Source organism: Entelurus aequoreus, linkage group LG09 (assembly GCF_033978785.1).
Source record: "Entelurus aequoreus isolate RoL-2023_Sb linkage group LG09, RoL_Eaeq_v1.1, whole genome shotgun sequence".
Taxonomy (NCBI): domain Eukaryota; kingdom Metazoa; phylum Chordata; class Actinopteri; order Syngnathiformes; family Syngnathidae; genus Entelurus; species Entelurus aequoreus.
Genome location: NC_084739.1, coordinates 9,083,350 through 9,101,900, shown reverse-complemented (window position 1 = coordinate 9,101,900; position 18,551 = coordinate 9,083,350). Strand labels below are relative to the sequence as shown.

The following is an 18,551-nucleotide window of genomic DNA, read 5'->3' as shown; positions in this document are numbered from 1 at the left end:
CGCATTTAGACGTGTTTACGTGTTTGTACGCACGGCCTAAACAAAAGTGTATCAGCAAAAAAATAAGATGGCGAGATTGCAAGCATGTGACTGATTACTTGCGATGAGGTCACCAGACACTGTCGAGTATTAAAGAAAGACACCGTGATGTAATCTTCCTTGATGGAAATTACCTTTCATGGCTTGTGTACAGTTTGTTGATAAAACAATGACGAGCGTCGCGTTCAGTCGGCGCCGCCGTGTTTTCCATTACGGCTTTCGTTTGAGGGGTTGGCACACAATTTAAGCGTGGATTCCAACATATACCTACTGATTTTTGTTTTTTTGTCATAGCCAAAACTATAATAAATGTTTGAAAAGTTTATTTTCAACTTTTGGTTTAGGTTGCTTTTTTAAAATCAACAAATCTAGTTTCCTTAACCTCTTAAGGCCAAACTTTTACACTTTTTTTCTCCCAAATTCCATTGTACGTTATATTCTTCTGACACCACCAGATGGCAGTATAAATGTCCACATATGTGGCCATAAGACCCCAATTCTGTAGTGTACACAATTTTGTAAATAAGAGCTAAAAGGTGCTGTTTGAAAAGTGTATTTTCTACTTTGGTTTAGCTTGCTTTTTTAAAATCAACAAATCTAGTTTCCTTAACCTCTTATAGCCCAAGCTGTTTTGTTTACATGCTTTTTTTTTATTTCTCTTTGCTATTTGGGCTTATTGGACCCTAATTAGAATAAAAACTAAGAATCATCTTTTTATGTACTTAGTCCATAAGTACACAAATGTGTACTTCATGTTTAGTGACATGCTAATTCTTATTTTTACACTTTTTTTTCTCCCAAATTCCATTGTATGTTATACTCTTCTGACACCACCAGATGGCAGTATAAATGTCCACATAAGTGGCCATAAGACCCCAATTCAGTCGTGTACACAATTTTGGAAATAAGAGTTAAAAGGTGCTGTTTGAAAAGTGTATTTTCTACTTTTGGTTTAGCTTGCTTTTTTGAAATCAACAAATCTAGTTTCCTTAACCTCTTAAGCCCCAAGCTGTTTGTTTACATGCTCTTTTTTTTTTTATTTCTCTTTGCTATTTGGGCTTATTGGACCCTAATTAGAATAAAAACTAAGAATCATCTTTTTATGTACTTAGTCCATAAGTACACAAACGTGTACTTCATGTTTAGTGACACGCTAATTCTTATTTTTACACTTTTTTTTTTTTCCAAATTCCATTGTTTGTTATACTCTTCTGACACCACCAGATGGCAGTATAAATGTCCACATAAGTGGCCATAAGACCCCAATTCAGTAGTGTACACAATTTTGGAAATAAGAGCTAAAAAATGCTGTTTGAAAAGTGTATTTTCTACTTTTGGTTTAGCTTGCTTTTTTAAAAATCAACAAATCTAGTTTCCTTAACCTCTTATAGCGCAAGCTGTTTGTTTACATGCTTTGTTTTATTTCTCTTTGCTATTTGGGCTTATTGGACCCTAATTAGAATAAAAACTAAGAATCATCTTTTAATATGATGTACTTAGTCCATAAGTACACAAACGTGTACTTCATGTTTAGTGACACGGTAATTCTTATTGTTACACTTTTTTTCTTCCAAATTCCATTGTTTGTTATACTCTTCTGACACCACCAGATGGCAGTATAAGTGTCCACATAAGCGGCCATAAGACCCCAATTCAGTAGTGTACAAAATTTTGGAAATAAGAGCTAAAAGGTGCTGTCCACGCATGTGGCCACTAAGCCTTTAAAGCAGTGGTCCCCAAACTTTTCGAATCGGGGGGCCGCATTGGGTTAAAAAAATGTGGCCAGGGGCTGGGCTGTATATATATATATATATATATATATATATATATATATATATATATATATATATATATATATATATATATATATATATATATATATATATATATATATATATATATATATATATATATATACATACATATATATATAACTAATCAATTAAAATCGATTATAAAAATAGTTGGCGATTAATTTAGTCATCGATTCGTTGGATCTATGCTATGCACATGCGCAGAGGCAATTTTTTAATTTAATTTTTTTAATTTAATTTTATTTTTTTTAAATTTTTTATAAACCTTTATTTATAAAGTGCAACATGTACAAACAGCTGAGAAACAATAATCAAAATAAGTATGGTGCCAGTATGCTGTTTTTTTTCCAATAAAATACTGGAAAGGATAGAAATGTAGTTTGTCTCTTTTATCCGATTATTAATCGATCAATCGAAGCAATAATCGACAGATTAATCGATTAGCAAATTAATCGTTAGTTGCAGCCCTAATATATATATATATATATATATATATATATATATATATATATATATATATATATATATATATATATATATATATATATATATATATATATATATATAATATATATATATATATATATATATATATATATATATATATATATATATATATATATATATATATATATATATATATATATATATATATTTACAAATTAAGGCCTTTTTTCGTTCATTACCCCAGTACAATGTTTACATGTCATGACTAAGCTAAGGATTAGAGCAGTAGCGAGCGTTTTTTTTGTGTGTGTGTTTGTTGCAGACATTTAAGCTCTCTTGGTTTCACTTTCTTCCCAATCACCATCCTGGATGTTTCCCTCTCATTGCATGTTTTTGACTGCATGATTTGTGTACTGCCCGCTTGCACTCCATGTGATTGTATCAATAATATTTTATTCTTTTAATGGATGTAAATGTTTTTACTATAAGACTGTTAATTGTACAGGTTTTTTCTCTCATGTGATTTAGTTTGGCGGTTCACTGGCTTGATATGTATTGCAATGCTCTTTCTTAAATGTTTTGATTCAATGGTTTCTTGTATTATATTATTATTGTACTTGGTGGTCAAAAGTTGACATACACTTGTAAAGAACATAATGTCATGGCTGTCTTGAGTTTCCAATCATTTCAACAACTTTTTTTGTGATAGAGTGATTGGAGCACATACTTGTTGCTCACAAAAAAAACATTCATGAAGTTTGGTTCTTTTATGAATTTATTATGGGTCTACTGAAAATGTGAGCAAATGTGCTGGGTCAAAAGTATACATACAGCAATGTTAATATTTGCTTACATGTCCCTTGGCAAGTTTACCTGCAATAAGGCGCTTTTGGTAGCCATCCACAAGCTTCTGGTGGAATTTTTGACCACTCCTCTTGACAAAATTGGTGCAGTTCAGCTAAATGTGTTGGTTTTCTGACATGGACTTGTTTCTTCAGCATTGTCCACATGTTTAAGTCAGGACTTTGGAAAGGCCATTCTAAAACTTTTTAATTCTAGCCTGATTTAGTTGACCACAGAACTTTCCTCCAGAAGGTTTTATCTTTGTCCTTGTGATGTCAGATGAAACAAAAATTGAGCTGTTTGGCCACAATACCCAGCAATATGTTTGGAAGAGAAAAGGTGGGGCCTTTAATCCCAGGAACACCATCCCTACTTTCAAGCACGGTGGTGGTAGTATTATGCTCTGGGCCTGTTTTGCTGCCAATGGAACTGGTGCTTTACAGAGAGTAAACTATGGACTGGACTCTCACTATTATGTTGGATCCAGTATGAACTGGACTCTCACTATTATGTTAGATCCACTATGGACTGGATTCTCACTATTATGTTAGATCCACTATGGACTGGACTCTCACACTATTATGTTAGATCCACTATGGACTGGACTCTCACACTATTATGTTAGATCCACTATGGACTGGACTCTCACTGTTATGTTAGATCCACTATGGACTGGACTCTCACTGTTACGTTAGATCCACTATGGACTGGACTCTCACTAGTATGTTAGATCCACTATGGACTGGACTCTCACTATTACGTTAGATCCACTATGGACTGGACTCTCACTATTATGTTAGATCCACTATGGACTGGACTCTCACTATTATGTTAGATCCACTATGGACTGGACTCTCACTATTACGTTAGATCCACTATGGACTGGACTCTCACAATATTATGTTAGATCCACTATGGACTGGACTCTCACAATATTATGTTAGATCCACTATGGACTGGACTCTCACTATTATGTTAGATCCACTATGGACTGGACTCTCACTATTATGTTAGATCCACTATGGACTGGACTCTCACTATTATGTTAGATCCACTATGGACTGGACTCTCACTATTACGTTAGATCCACTATGGACTGGACTCTCACTATTACGTTAGATCCACTATGGACCGGACTCTCACTATTACGTTAGATCCACTATGGACTGGACTCTCACTAGTATGTTAGATCCACTATGGACTGGACTCTCACTATTACGTTAGATCCACTATGGACTGGACTCTCACTATTATGTTAGATCCACTATGGACTGGACTGTCACTATTATGTTAGATCCACTATGGACTGGACTCTCACAATATTATGCTCGATCCACTATGGACTGGACTGTCACAATATTATGTTAGATCCACTATGGACTGGACTCTCACTGTTATGTTAGATCCACTATGGACTGGACTCTCACTATTATGTTAGATCCACTATGGACTGGACTCTCACTGTTATGTTAGATCCACTATGGACTGGACTCTCACACTATTATGTTAGATCCACTATGGACTGGACTCTCACTGTTATGTTAGATCCACTATGGACTGGACTCTCACTATTATGTTAGATCCACTATGGACTGGACTCTCACACTATTATGTTAGATCCACTATGAACTGGACTCTCACTATTATGTTAGATCCACTATGGACTGGACTCTCACTATTATGTTAGATCCACTATGGACTGGACTCTCACTATTATGTTAGATCCACTATGGACTGGACTCTCACTATTATGTTAGATCCACTATGGACTGGACTCTCACTATTATGTTAGATCCACTATGGACTGGACTTTCACAATATTATGCTAGACCCACTCGACGTCCATTGCATCCGATCACCCACATCTGCGGTCCTCTCCAAGGTTTCTCATAGTCATTCTCATTGACATCCCACTGGGTTGTGAGTTATTCCTTGCCCTGATGTGGGATCTGAACTGAGTATGTCGTTGTGGCTTGTGCAGCCCTTTGAGACATTTGTGATTTAGGGCTTTATAAATAAACATTGATTGGTTGATTGATAAAAGGGACAATGGAAAAGGAGGATTACCTCCAAATTCTTCAGGACAAGCTAAAATCATCAGCCCGGAGGTTGAGTCTTGGGCGCAGTTGGGTGTTCCAACAGGACAATGACCCCAAACACACGTCAAAAGTGGTAAAGGAATGGCTAAATCAGGCTAAATTTGTTGGTTTTCTGACATGGACTTGTTTCTTCAGCATTGTCCACACGTTTAAGTCAGGACTTTGGGAAGGCCTATTCTAAAACCTTAATTCTAGCCTGATTTAGCCATTCCTTTACCACTTTTGACGGGGTCATTGTCCTGTTGGAACACCCAACTGCGCCCAAGACCCAACCTACGGGCTGATGATTTTAGCTTGTCCTGAAGAATTTGGAGGTAATCCTCCCTTTTCATTACTTTTGACCCAGCAGATTTTGGTCACATTTTCAGTAGACCCATAATAAACCCATAAAAGAACCAAACTTCATGAATGTGTTTTTGTGACCAACAAGTATGTGCTCAAATCACAAAAAAAATAAGAGTTGTAGAAATGATTGGAAGACAGCCAAGACATTATGTTCTTTACAAGTGTATGTAAAGTTTTGACCACGACTGTATATAGCAGGGGTCACCAACCTTTTAGAAACCAATATCTACTTTTTGGGTACTGATTAATGCGAAGGGCTACCAGTTTGATACACACTTCAATAAATTGCCAGAAATAGCCAATTTGCTCAATTTACCTTTAACTCTATGTTATTATTAATAACCAATGATATTTACACTTAATTGAACGGTTTAAAAGAGGAGAAAACACGAAAAAAATGACAATTAAATTTTAAAACATAGTTTATCTTCAATTTCGACTCTTTAAAATTCAAAATTCAACCGAAAAAAAAAAGAGAAAAACTAGCTAATTCGAATCTTTTTGAAAAAATTAAAAAAAGAATTTATGGAACATCATTAGTAATTTTTCCTGATTAAGATTAATTTTATAATTTTGATGACATGTTTTAAATAGGTTAAAATTCAATCTGCACTTTGTTAGAATATATAACAAATTAGACCAAGCTATATTTCTAACAAAGACAAATCATTATTTCTCCTAGATTTTCCAGAACAACATTTTTTAAAGAAATTCAAAAGACTTTTAAATACAATTTAAATTTGATTCTACATATTTTCTAGATCTGCCAGAATATTTTTTTTGAATTTTAATCATAATAAGTTTGAAGAAATATTTCACAAATATTCTTTGTCGAAAAAACAGAAGCTAAAATGAAGAATGTAATTAAAATGTATTTATTATTCTTTACAATAAAAAAAAATAAATACTTGAACATTGATTTAAATCCTTAAAAAATCCTAAAATCATTTTTAAGGTTGTATTTTTTCTCTAAAATTGTCTTTCTGAAAGTTATAAGAAGCAAAGTAAAAAAATTAATGAATTTATTTAAACAAGTGAAGACCAAGTCTTTAAAATATTTTCTATTAGAGTTTTGTCTCTCTTAGAATTAAAAATGTCAGGCAAAGCGAGACCAGCTTCCTAGTAAATAAATACAATTTAAAAAATAGAGGCAGCTCACTGGTAAGTGCTGATATTTGAGCTATTTTTAGAAAAGGCCAGCGGGCTACTCATCTGGTCCTTACGGGCTACCTGGTGCCCGCGGGCACCGCGTTGGTGACCCCTGGTATATACGGTCTTGGCACAAACCAAACAAGGCACTTTTTCTGGCCAATGCCGGCGTCACGTCACAGCTGCCTGTTAGATTCTTTTTAAAGACCATCGTGTATTTCTCCAACGTTTTCCATATGATTAAGCCAGCTGCCGCTCTCAACCAACATCAACTTCAATTCACGTGACGGCGAGTCGAATTTCCCCCTATACTGTTGTCGACGTCAACTATTAAAGGTTAATAAGCGTGGTCCTGCCCTATGAGCGCCTGACAATGACTTTAAAGAGAGCTGTCACCACAAATCCATCGTTCCTAATGCAGGGGGGAACTATTTCATTCAAGGAAAGAGTAACTTTATCCTTCCCCCGAGTCTTGAGTGCCGATGTGTTCCCTGCCAGATCCCGAAAAACTAAAACGTCTCAATTGTCTCCTTGCATGTCCCGCTAAGTGGCGGATGAGGTGGTCGTCATTATGAGATATTGTTACGCATGTCCTTTGGGTAATTAGCGTGTCTGCCAAGCGTCCGCACTCATTTGCGTCAATGTACGGTTCTAAGTTTGGATCGGCTGTTGGCGGTGATTGCTTTTTAAAACTGAACCGAAGAGTTCAACATGGCAAGGTTGTCTTATTTCGTAGGACAGCTATGACTAAAGAGCCGAGCGTAGCCAAATAATTCTTGAACGTCTGCGCTGTTCCGAAGTTTGCTGAGTCTGGTTGTGCGGTGAGGGATGGACGTGGGATTAATGGGGCCAAAAAGAATGTGAATCTTTTGTTATAGTTATGCAAAAGTGAGCGATTGGTGAAAATTAGGGGTGTAACGATTGATCGATTTAGCGATAGATTGATTATTATTCCTAAATTTGAAGTAGCAAAAATTGTGCTGTTTGGCCACAATACCCAGCAATATGTATGGAGGAGAAAAGGTGAGGCCTTTAATCCCAGGAACACTATTCCTACCGTCAAGCATGGTGGTGGTGGTGGTGGTATTACACTGCAAAAAGTCAGTGTTCAAAAACAAATTTAAAAAAAATAGGGGTGTTTTATTTGAACTAAGCAAAATGATCTGCCAATAGAACAAGAGAATTTGGCTTGTCAAGACTTTCCAAAACAAGTAAAATTAGCTAACCTCAATGAACCCAAAAATACCTTAAAATAAGTATATTCTCACTAGGGATGTCCGATAATGGCTTTTTGCCGATATCCGATATTCCGATATTGTCCAACTCTTTAATTACCGATACCGATATCAACCGATACCGATATCAACCGATATATGCAGTCGTGGAATTAACACATTATTATGCCTAATTTGGACAACCATGTATGGTGAAGATAAGGTACTTTTAAAAAATAATAATAAAATAAGATAACTAAATTAAAAACATTTTCTTGAATAAAAAAGAAAGTAAAACAATATACAAACGGTTACATAGAAACTAGTAATTAATGAAAATGAGTCAAATTAACTGTTAAAGGTTAGTACTATTAGTGGACCAGCAGCACGCACAATCATGTGTGCTTACGGACTGTATCCCTTGCAGACTGTATTGATATATATTGATATATAATGTAGGAACCATAATATTGATAACAGAAAGAAATGGGGGGAGGGAGGTTTTTTGGGTTGGTGCACTAATTGTAAGTGTATCTTGTGTTTTTTATGTTGATTTAATTAAAAAAAACAACAACAAAAAAAACGATACAGATAATAAAAAAAATGATACCGATAATTTCTGATAATACATTTTAACGCATTTATCGGCCGATAATATCGGCAGGCCGATATTATCGGACATCCCTAATTCTCACTAATAACAACTGTACTAGTATATGAGTACGTATTTTCTATTGTTTCATTGAAAATAAAACAATTTGGCTGTCATCTGTTTTTAATATGAGACACAATTTTGTCAAAGTCATGATTTTTTTTTTCATGCTTGAAATAAGAAATTATTACTTTAAAAAAAGTAGTTTTATACTTGAGAGTGTTGATGACACAGCTTTGCAACAGTTGATATTCTAGTTTCAAGCATGTTTTACTCAATATAGGTCATACCATCTCAGCAACAAGCTGTAATATCTTACTGAGATCATTTAGGACCAAAACACTTCAAACAAGTAAAACACTCTAACATAAAATCTGCTTAGTGAGGAGAATTATCTTATCAGACAGAAAATAAGCAAATATCACCCTTATTTGAGATATTTCATCTTACTTAGATTTCAGTTTTTGCAGTGTGTTTGTTGCATTTTCGTCGTGTTTCGCTTGATTGTTAAAATATGTCGATGGAGAGGGGGTGTGACGTTCATATGTTGTCAATATTCAGTGTTTTATCGTTTGTAATTAATATTGTAAAACCCACATTCTTTATTGTCATGTACGTTCTGGGTGTCTCATTCAGTAAAAAAAAATTAAAAATCCATTCCTTTTAAAGGCCTACTGAAAGCCACTACTAGCGACCACGCAGTCTGATAGTTTATACATCAATGATGAAATCTTAACATTGCAACACATGCCAATACGGCCGGGTTAACTTATAAAGTGCAATTTTAAATTTCCAGCTAAACTTCCGGTTTAAAACGTCTATGTATGATGACGTATGCGCGTGACGTCAATGGTTGAAACGGAAGTATTGGGACCCCATTGGATCCAATACAAAAAGCTCTGTTTTGATCGCAAAATTCCACAGTATTCTGGACATCTGTGTTGGTGAATCTTTTGCAATTTGTTTAATGAACAATGAAGACTGCAAAGAAGAAAGCTGTAGGTGGGATCGGTGTATTAGCGGCTGGCTGCAGCAACACAACCAGGAGAACTTTGAGATTGATAGCAGACGCGCTATCCGATGCTAGCCGCCGACCGCATCTATGATCGGGTGAAGTCCTTTGTCGCTCCGTCGATCGCTGGAACGCAGGTGAGCACGGGTGTTGATGAGCAGATGAGGGCTGGCGTAGGTGGAGCGCTAATGTTTTTATCATAGCTTTGACGAGGTCCCGTAGCTAAGTTAGCTTCAATGGCGTCGTTTGCAACAGCATTGTTAAGCTTCGCCAGGCTGGAAAGCATTAACCGTGTAGTTCAGGGGTCACCAACCTTTTTGAAACCAAGAGCTACTTCTTGGGTAGTGATTAATGCGAAGGGCTACCAGTTTGATACACACTTCAATAAATTGCCAGAAATAGCCAATTTGCTCAATTGACCTTTAACTCTATGTTATTATTAATAATTAATGATATTTACACTTAATTGAACGGTTTAAAAGAGGAGAAAACACGAAAAAAATGACAATTCAATTTTGAAACATAGTTTATCTTCAATTTCGACTCTTTAAAATTCAACCGAAAAAAGAAGAGAAAAACTAGCTAATTCGAATCTTTTTGAAAAAATTAAAAAAATAATTTATGGAACATCATTAGTAATTTTCCTGACTAAGATTAATTTTAGAATGTTGATGACATGTTTTAAATAGGTTAAAATCCAATCTGCACTTTGTTAGAAAATATAACAAATTGGACCAAGCTATATTTCTAACAAAGACAAATCATTATTTCTTCTAGATTTTCCAGAACAAAATTTTTAATAGAAATTCAAAAGACTTTGAAATAAGATTCAAATTTGATTCTACAGATTTTCTAGATTTGCCAGAATAACTTTTTTGAATTTTAATCATAATAAGTTTGAAGAAATATTTCACAAATATTCTTCGTTGAAAAAACAGAAGCTAAAATGAAGAATTAAATTAAAGTGTATTTATTATTCTTTACAATAAAAAACATGAACATTGATTTAAATTGTCAGGAAAGAAGAGGAAGGAATTGAAAAGGTAAAAAGGTATATGTGTTTAAAAATCCTAAAATCATTTTTAAGGTTGTATTTTTTCTCTAAAATTGTCTTTCTGAAAGTTATAAGAAGCAAAGTAAAAAAATTAATGAATTTATTTAAACCAAGACTTTAAAATATTTTCTTGGATTTTCAAATTCTATTTGAGTTTTGTCTCTCTTAGAATTAAAAATGTCGAGCAAAGCGAGACCAGCTTGCTAGTAAATAAATAAAATTTAAAAAATAGAGGCAGCTCACTGGTAAGTGCTGCTATTTGAGCTATTTTTAGAACAGGCCAGCGGGCTACTCATCTGGTCCTTACGGGCTACCTGGTGCCCGCGGGCACCGCGTTGGTGACCCCTGGTGTATTTACAGTTCCATGGTTTAATAGTATTGTTGATTTTCTGTCTATCCTTCCAGTCAGGGGTTTATTTCTTTTGTTTCTATCTGCAGTTAAGCCCGATGCTATCACGTTAGCTCCGTAGCTAAAGAGCTTCGCCGATGTATTGTCGTGGAGATAAAAGTCACTGTGAATGTCCATTTCGCGTTCTCGACTCTCATTTTCAAGAGGATATAGTATCCGAGGTGGTTTAAAACACAAATCCGTGATCCACAATTGTCAGAGTTTGTTGGTGACGAACCCCAGGGTGCAGAGATGATGGTAGGCACAGTGTGAGAAAACACGATTTAATTAAATACTTTGGCAAAAAACAAACAAAAGGCGCGCACAAGGCGGAGAACAAACTAGGCTATAAACTAAAATAGCACAAAGGCTAACTGTGGACAAGAAACAAAAACACTTACTGTGACACGAAGGGACTATGACTTGAGCGGAGTGGACAAAAGTAGACAGAGCTACAACGACAAATAGTGACAGGTAGAAGTGACAAGTATTATAATGACACTACAATAATTCAGCCGTGACTGGAGGGCAGGACAGGTCTAAATAGGCAGCTGGCTGACTGGCACCAGGTGCGGCCACGTGCCAATCAGCCACAGCTGAGGAGACAAAGCACTCAGGGAAATGAAGACAAAATAAAAGCACTGACCGGAAACTAAGAACAGGAAACCAAGACAAACGCAGAGGAAAACTAAAACTTGACCAAACTGTCAGGGACAACCCTGACAACAATAGAAAAAGGAGAAAGTGTGGAATCCAATGAACCCTTGTACCCAAGTTATGGTCAGAGCGAAAAAAGATACGTCCTGCACTGCACTCTAGTCCTTCACTCTCACGTTCCTCATCCACGAATCTTTCATCCTCGTTTAAATGAATGGGGTAATCGTCGCTTTCTCGGTCCGAATCGCTCTCGCTGCTGGTGTAAACAATGGGGAAATGTGAGGAGCCTTTCAACCTGCGACGTCACGCTACTTCCGGTACAGGCAAGGCTTTTTTTTTTTTATCAGCGACCAAAACTTTATCGTCGATGTTCTTTACTAAATCCTTTCAGCAAAAATATGGCAATATCGCGAAATGATCAAGTATGACACATAGAATGGATCTGCTATCCCCGTTTAAATAAATAAAAATTCATTTCAGTAGGCCTTTAAGGCGGTGTGTCATAACGTTTTTAGCATTCAATCAGACATTATGATGAAGTTTCTATTAGTGTTCCTAAAAATCTGATATACTGGCCCCCAGACACATTTTTTTCTAAAAATTTGGCCCCCCTGAGTCAAAATAATTGCCCAGGCCTGTTTTAAGTACTGGTGATAGCGAGTAATAAAAACAAACATTCACCCTTTCATCAAACTTGCTATACCAGGGGTCTGCAACCCGCGGCTCCGGAGCCGCATGCGGCTCTTTGACCACTCTGATGCGGCTCAGCTGCATACTTGCCGACCCCCCGATTTTCCCAGGAGACTTGTGGATCTCAGTGCCTCTCTAAGAAAACTCCAAGGGCAATTATAATCCTATTTTCACTCTAATTACTAAATAAAGGGCGTGCCCTAAATGCACTGCAGTAATTGTCCTCTATAGTATTTACAAACAGCGTGCCAGCCCGGCCACATGTTGTATGTAGCTTTTACTTGCACACGTAGGAGACAGCAAAGCATACTTACTCATCAGCCACACAGTTTACACTGACGGTAGTGCAACACAACACAACCAATACCCAGAATCCCATGCAGCCCTAACTCTTCCGGTCTAGATTATACACCCCCGCTACCACCAAACCCCCCCCCCACACATCAACCCTCCCCCCCTCCGTGCGTCGGTTGAGCGGAAGAGTTAGGGCTTCATGGGATTCTGGGTATTGTTGTGTTGTGTTGATGTTGTGTTACAGTGCAGATGTTCTCCAGAAATGTGTTTGTCATTCTTTTTTGGTGTGGGTTCAAAGTGTGGCGCATATTTGTAACGTAACAGTGTTAAAGTTGTTTTTGTACGGCTACCGTCAGTGTTACGCTGTGTGGCTGTTGAAGTAGTACGCCTTGCTGTCACTTACGTGAGCAAGCTGAAGCTGCATTCTACACGTGGTCGAGCAGGTACACTGTTTGGGCAGACTGTAGAGGGCGCCAAAAGTCTCCCGGAATTAATGAGAGGATTGGCAAGTATGACGCTATCAAGCGCCATTCATTCAAAACTCGCGGGCCGCACTAACATCAAATTTCCATATTAAGGTGCGTGTGTCTGAGACCCCTAGTTAACATAGCACAAAGCAATTTAAGCTTTGTATGCAGTGTTTTTCATTTTAAATTTAACATTTTTTTTGGTGGCTCCCATTAATTTCTTTAATTTGTGAAACTTGCCAAAATGGCTCTTTGAGTGGTAAAGGTTGCCGACCCCTGTGCTATACCTTCCAACTTGCTCGCTCCAGCCCGCGGCGCGTACATCCCCACACGGACGTCCACTCCCATGCGACGTCCCGCTTCCCTCGCCACGGCAATCACCGCCTGACAGAAATCCTCCGCCGCAACGCCGCTGCAACTTCCTGCCAAAGACTTGTCAAGCGCTCCCCGTTTAGAGTTGATGTCAACTCCCGGGAATCGCTTTGAACATTTTTTTTTGTTATTGTTGTTGTTGAGCGCGATCATATTGATGTGCACGTCTTTGTCGACTTGCACGCTCACGGGGGCGGTTTTGGCCGAAGGGACGACTTTCATATGGAGACCGGATAAGGGTGGGGGGGGGGGTGGGGGGGGGTCGACCGCCTGATTATACTTAGATTTTCTGAAGTGGCTCACGGTTTGAGTGTTTGATTGCGCTCGTCCTGCAGAATTGAACCACTTTTCATGACAAGGGGGAAAAATACTCACTTAAATGGCAATTCAATTATGCGTTTGCTTTTAAAATGACTTTTTTTTGTGTTCTTTGGTTTTGGCTGATGACGTTTGGGAGACATGCCAGTGTCCGCAGTGATTTATGTCGCCCTCTCAACATGATTTCTACCCCCCCCCCTTTCCCCCCGTCCCTTTCAGGCATATTGTGGTCTGTGGTCATATTACCCTCGAAAGTGTCTCCAACTTCCTCAAAGACTTCCTACACAAGGACAGGGATGATGTCAATGTAGAAATTGTTTTTCTCCATAAGTAAGTTCGCCCCCCTACCCTCCAAGCTCCTACACTGTAAAAAAAAAAAAATTCTGTAAAAAAAAAAAACGGTCATCTACTGGCAGCTACGGCTGCCAAACGAAAAAAAACATAAAATTAAAGTAAAACATTGTAAACCAAATAATGATCAAAAACATTATATTTACAGACATTTTCATGAAACGTTTGGCGGAAAAATATCGTAATTTTACAGATTTGTGCTAAATTGTTAAGATCAGCCACCTTTAATAAAGTGACGATGCAAACAGTTCTGCAGAAAAATACCTTTCAGTGTTGTTGTTTTTTTAATTTTATTTTATTTTTTTAAATTCCGTGATTTTTATTTTTTACTTTATTTTAAACAACATAAACATTTTTTAAAAAAAATTAAAAAAACAACACTGAAAGGTATTTTTCAGTGTTTCCCATAAACTGCCAAGATACCTGTGGTGGTGGGGGCGTGGCTATGGGCGTGGTCACCATGACATCATCGAGTAATTTGCATAATTTACTACAATGATATGATTTTCTCTAAAAAGGCTCAAAAAATGTATACTTACTAATTAATAATAACAGTTTCCATTTTACAATATAATTACAAAACTTTATGTACATATTTATATACAGATTTGAACAATAAGTTATTCACTGAAATATATTTATTAATTGTGGTTCTTACAAAAAATATATCTTATAAAATATAAAAGCTAAAATGTCTCTTAAAGCTCTGCCCCTTTAATTAGTGCATACTAAATAATTTAACTTTAGCCTACTACTACAACCATATTATTTACCAGCAACATAAAGTGAAACAGAGGCAGAGGTGTCATGCCACAGTCAGTAACAAATAAACAGAAAACAGTAGTGGTCAAATACAAATAAGTATCCTACACTTCTCTTTTGTAAAGTAAATCTGAACAGCCTATATGGGCATCTACATCAACTATATGATTTGCCTGAGAAACTGGGCAGGACAAAAAAAACAAAAAAAAAAAATTTTTTTCAATTTGTGGCGGACGTAATTATTTCGTGGCGGGCCGACACAAATAAATGAATGTATGGGAAACACTGCCTTTATTCTACAGAGTTTTTTCCAAATTATTACGATCAAACACCTTTAATGAAGTGACGATGCAAACAGTTCTGCAGAAAAATACCTTTATGATTGTTAGTATGGACATAGACTTTTATATAACAAGCTACATATTTAATGAAAGATAATTACTGTAATTTTACATGAAATTGAAAGTAATTTAAGAAAACAGAAAATGCTATGTATAATTAATTTGGTATTTTTCTGTAAAAAAAATTGAAATATACAAAGTTTGTCATTACTGGCATATTACTTAAAATAACAGGCGGATTGTTTCTTTACAGATAATGTCTTCAATTCTACAGTTTTATAAACTATTTAAAAAAAATAGAAAAATTACAGTAGACATTTAACCATAAAAAAAGGATTTTTTTTTACAGTGTACGCTTAAAAAATCAGCCCATGTGTATTTGTGTTATTCACATTGTCTTGTTTGTGTGCGTTAGTATTTCCCCTAATCTTGAGCTGGAAGCCTTGTTCAAACGCCATTTTACCCAAGTAGAGTTCTACCAGGGATCTGTGCTCAACCCCCACGACCTGGCTCGAGTCAAGGTACAGTCTGTTTACGCAGAAGCACACAGAATGTTATGTTTTCTTTGGTTGGTTTGTGCTACACATACTAAAAGTGATGTATGACAACAATTTCTGACAGGGAAACTTTTTTTTAAATGTATTAATTTTTTTCTCTCCAAAAAATGAATGTCACGTTTTTTTAATGCACTATTCCAATACTTGCCAACCCTCCCGATATATATATATATATATATATATATATATATATATATATATATATATATATATATATATATATATATATATATATATATATATATATATATATAAAAAATAAGAAATACTTGAATTTCAGTGAATTCTAGCTATAAATATACTCCTCCCCCCTTAACCTCGCCCCCGGCCCCGCCCACCTAACCCCCCCCCCGTACTATTATCGTACTATTATGACGTCATGGTGATGTAGCCATTTTTTTCACATAAAATGTTTACTTTATTATATTTTCGCACCATTATGACTTTTCTGTCGTTATATTATGACATTACGAAGTAACAACTTTTACCCGTAACGTTTCGACTTTTTCCGCTACGACTTTATTCTCGCACAACGGGGTTTACCTTGTCAACACGTTAAATTTTTCTGTGATTATAACTTCATCGGAAAATGACGACTTCTTTCTCGTGGCATTACGACTTTTTTTCTTGACGTTGTGACTTTCTTCCCTCGTTATTATCTTTTGTCGTACGAGTACATAATTACTTTGAAACTTTTTCCTCGTTGAATTGGAACTTTTTCTCGTAACATTATGACTTTTTCCCTTGCGACTTACCGAATTTTTGGCTTAATGTTGCGTTGTAATGGCGAAGTAACAACTTTTTTTCATAACATTATCTTTTATGCTCGAAGACTTCTGTTGTACCATCAACTTTTTGTCGTACTATTACAATGTTATTGTCATAAACTACTGTAAAAGCTATTTTTGTTTTCGGTTCTCACTTTATTATTACACTTTTATTTATTTTTATATCAAACTATTTTGACATAATCATGAAATAATGAGACTTCATAATTTAAAATGAGCCTGTAAAACATTTGTATTTTAATTTAATTAATTAATTTTTAATCTAATTACATATGTGTGGACATAAACATTAAATAAAATGAACTTAGAGTATATGAGTATATATACATTTTTCTGTGATTATAACTTCATCGGAAAATGACGACCTTTTCTCGTAGCATTATGACTTTTTTTCTTGACGTTGTGACTTTCTTCCTTCATTATTATCTTTTTGTCGTAAGAGTACATAATTGCTATGACGAATTACAAACTTTTTCCTCTTTGAATTGAAACTTTTTCTCGTAAGATTATGACTTTTTCTGTTGCGACTTAATTATTTTTTTGCTTAATGTTGCGTTATTATTGCTGAATTTCCCCCAGGGATCAATAAAGTACTTTCTATTATATTGTATTATGGGGAAGTAACAACTTTTTTTCATAACATTATTATTATTATTATTATTATTATTATTATTATTATGCTCAAAGACTTCTGTTGTACTATCAACTTTTTGTCGTACTATTACAATGTTATTGTCATAAACTACTGTAAAAGCTATTTTTGTTTTCGGTTCTCACTTTATTATTACACTTTTATTTATTTTTCTATCAAACGTTTTTGACATTATCATGAAATAATGAGACTTCATATTTTGAAATGAGCCTGTAAGACGTTTGTATTTTAATTAATTAGTTAATTTTGAATCTAATTACATATGTGTGGAAATAAACATGAAATAAAATGATCTTAGAGTATATGAGTATATATACAGTAATTACTAACTCTTAACTTCATATCTCAATTATTAAGACGTCACAATGTGGTATAACTGAGGAAAATGTCGGTATAGTTAATAAAACTCATATTGGAGAGAAGAAACATGATGAAAAGCAGATATATTTGATTTGTTCAGACTGAAGTGTGTTATAATACAGTCATAATACTACATTGATTGCATAGATCGAGTCAGCGCATGCCTGCCTCATCCTGGCCAACAAATACTGTGCAGATCCTGATGCGGAAGACGCCTCCAACATCATGAGGTACCTCATCATCTCCACCGGATATGTGAGCGTGATTGTCACCGATTATTATTTTGTTCATTCCTCCTTTAGGGTCATCTCCATCAAAAACTACCACCCCAAGATCAGAATTATCACACAGATGCTTCAATATCACAATAAGGTAAGACACTCTAGACCAGAAGTTCCTAGCCTTCTCGACCTCGGGGCCAATTCCCCACTGTAGAGGTGCCTGGGGCCCACTCAAATATTAACACTAAATTAGTCATCTTACTCTTGATTTTAATGGTATTCAATAATTATATGTAGCCTAACAGGATAAACCTTGTCAAATGACATGAAAGCATGTGTTAATCACAGAGATTATAATCAATACATCACATTACAAAATAAATACTAATCAATACTGTAAAAGAAGGGACTCAAGATTGATGACGAACACCGACGAACAATTACTGTACACATAATAACAAAATTAATAATAAATAATAACGATATATGTATTTTCTGATATGAAATTTCAATGAAATTAAAGTGCAAATGAAAACAAAGCTTCGCCACTTTAGTCATATTTTTTTCACTTGGGAAACTTCTCTATAACTTTAGCTCCAGACTTCTGTTTGTTTGATATTGTCTTTACTGCCACAAGTGGTGGAAAGGCATATTGCAACCGATAC

The 18,551-nt window shown here is 35.7% G+C and overlaps 1 protein-coding gene across 1 annotated transcript in view; it reads left to right on the top strand.

The window, feature by feature from the left end:
* LOC133657088 (calcium-activated potassium channel subunit alpha-1a-like) overlaps nucleotides 1-18,551 on the top strand; it is a 626,717-nt gene that overhangs the window by 395,448 nt on the left and 212,718 nt on the right. Inside the window, 4 exon segments of the mRNA XM_062058010.1 lie at nucleotides 14,074-14,184; nucleotides 15,724-15,829; nucleotides 17,813-17,895; nucleotides 17,968-18,037. Coding sequence (XP_061913994.1) covers nucleotides 14,074-14,184; nucleotides 15,724-15,829; nucleotides 17,813-17,895; nucleotides 17,968-18,037 — 370 coding nt within the window.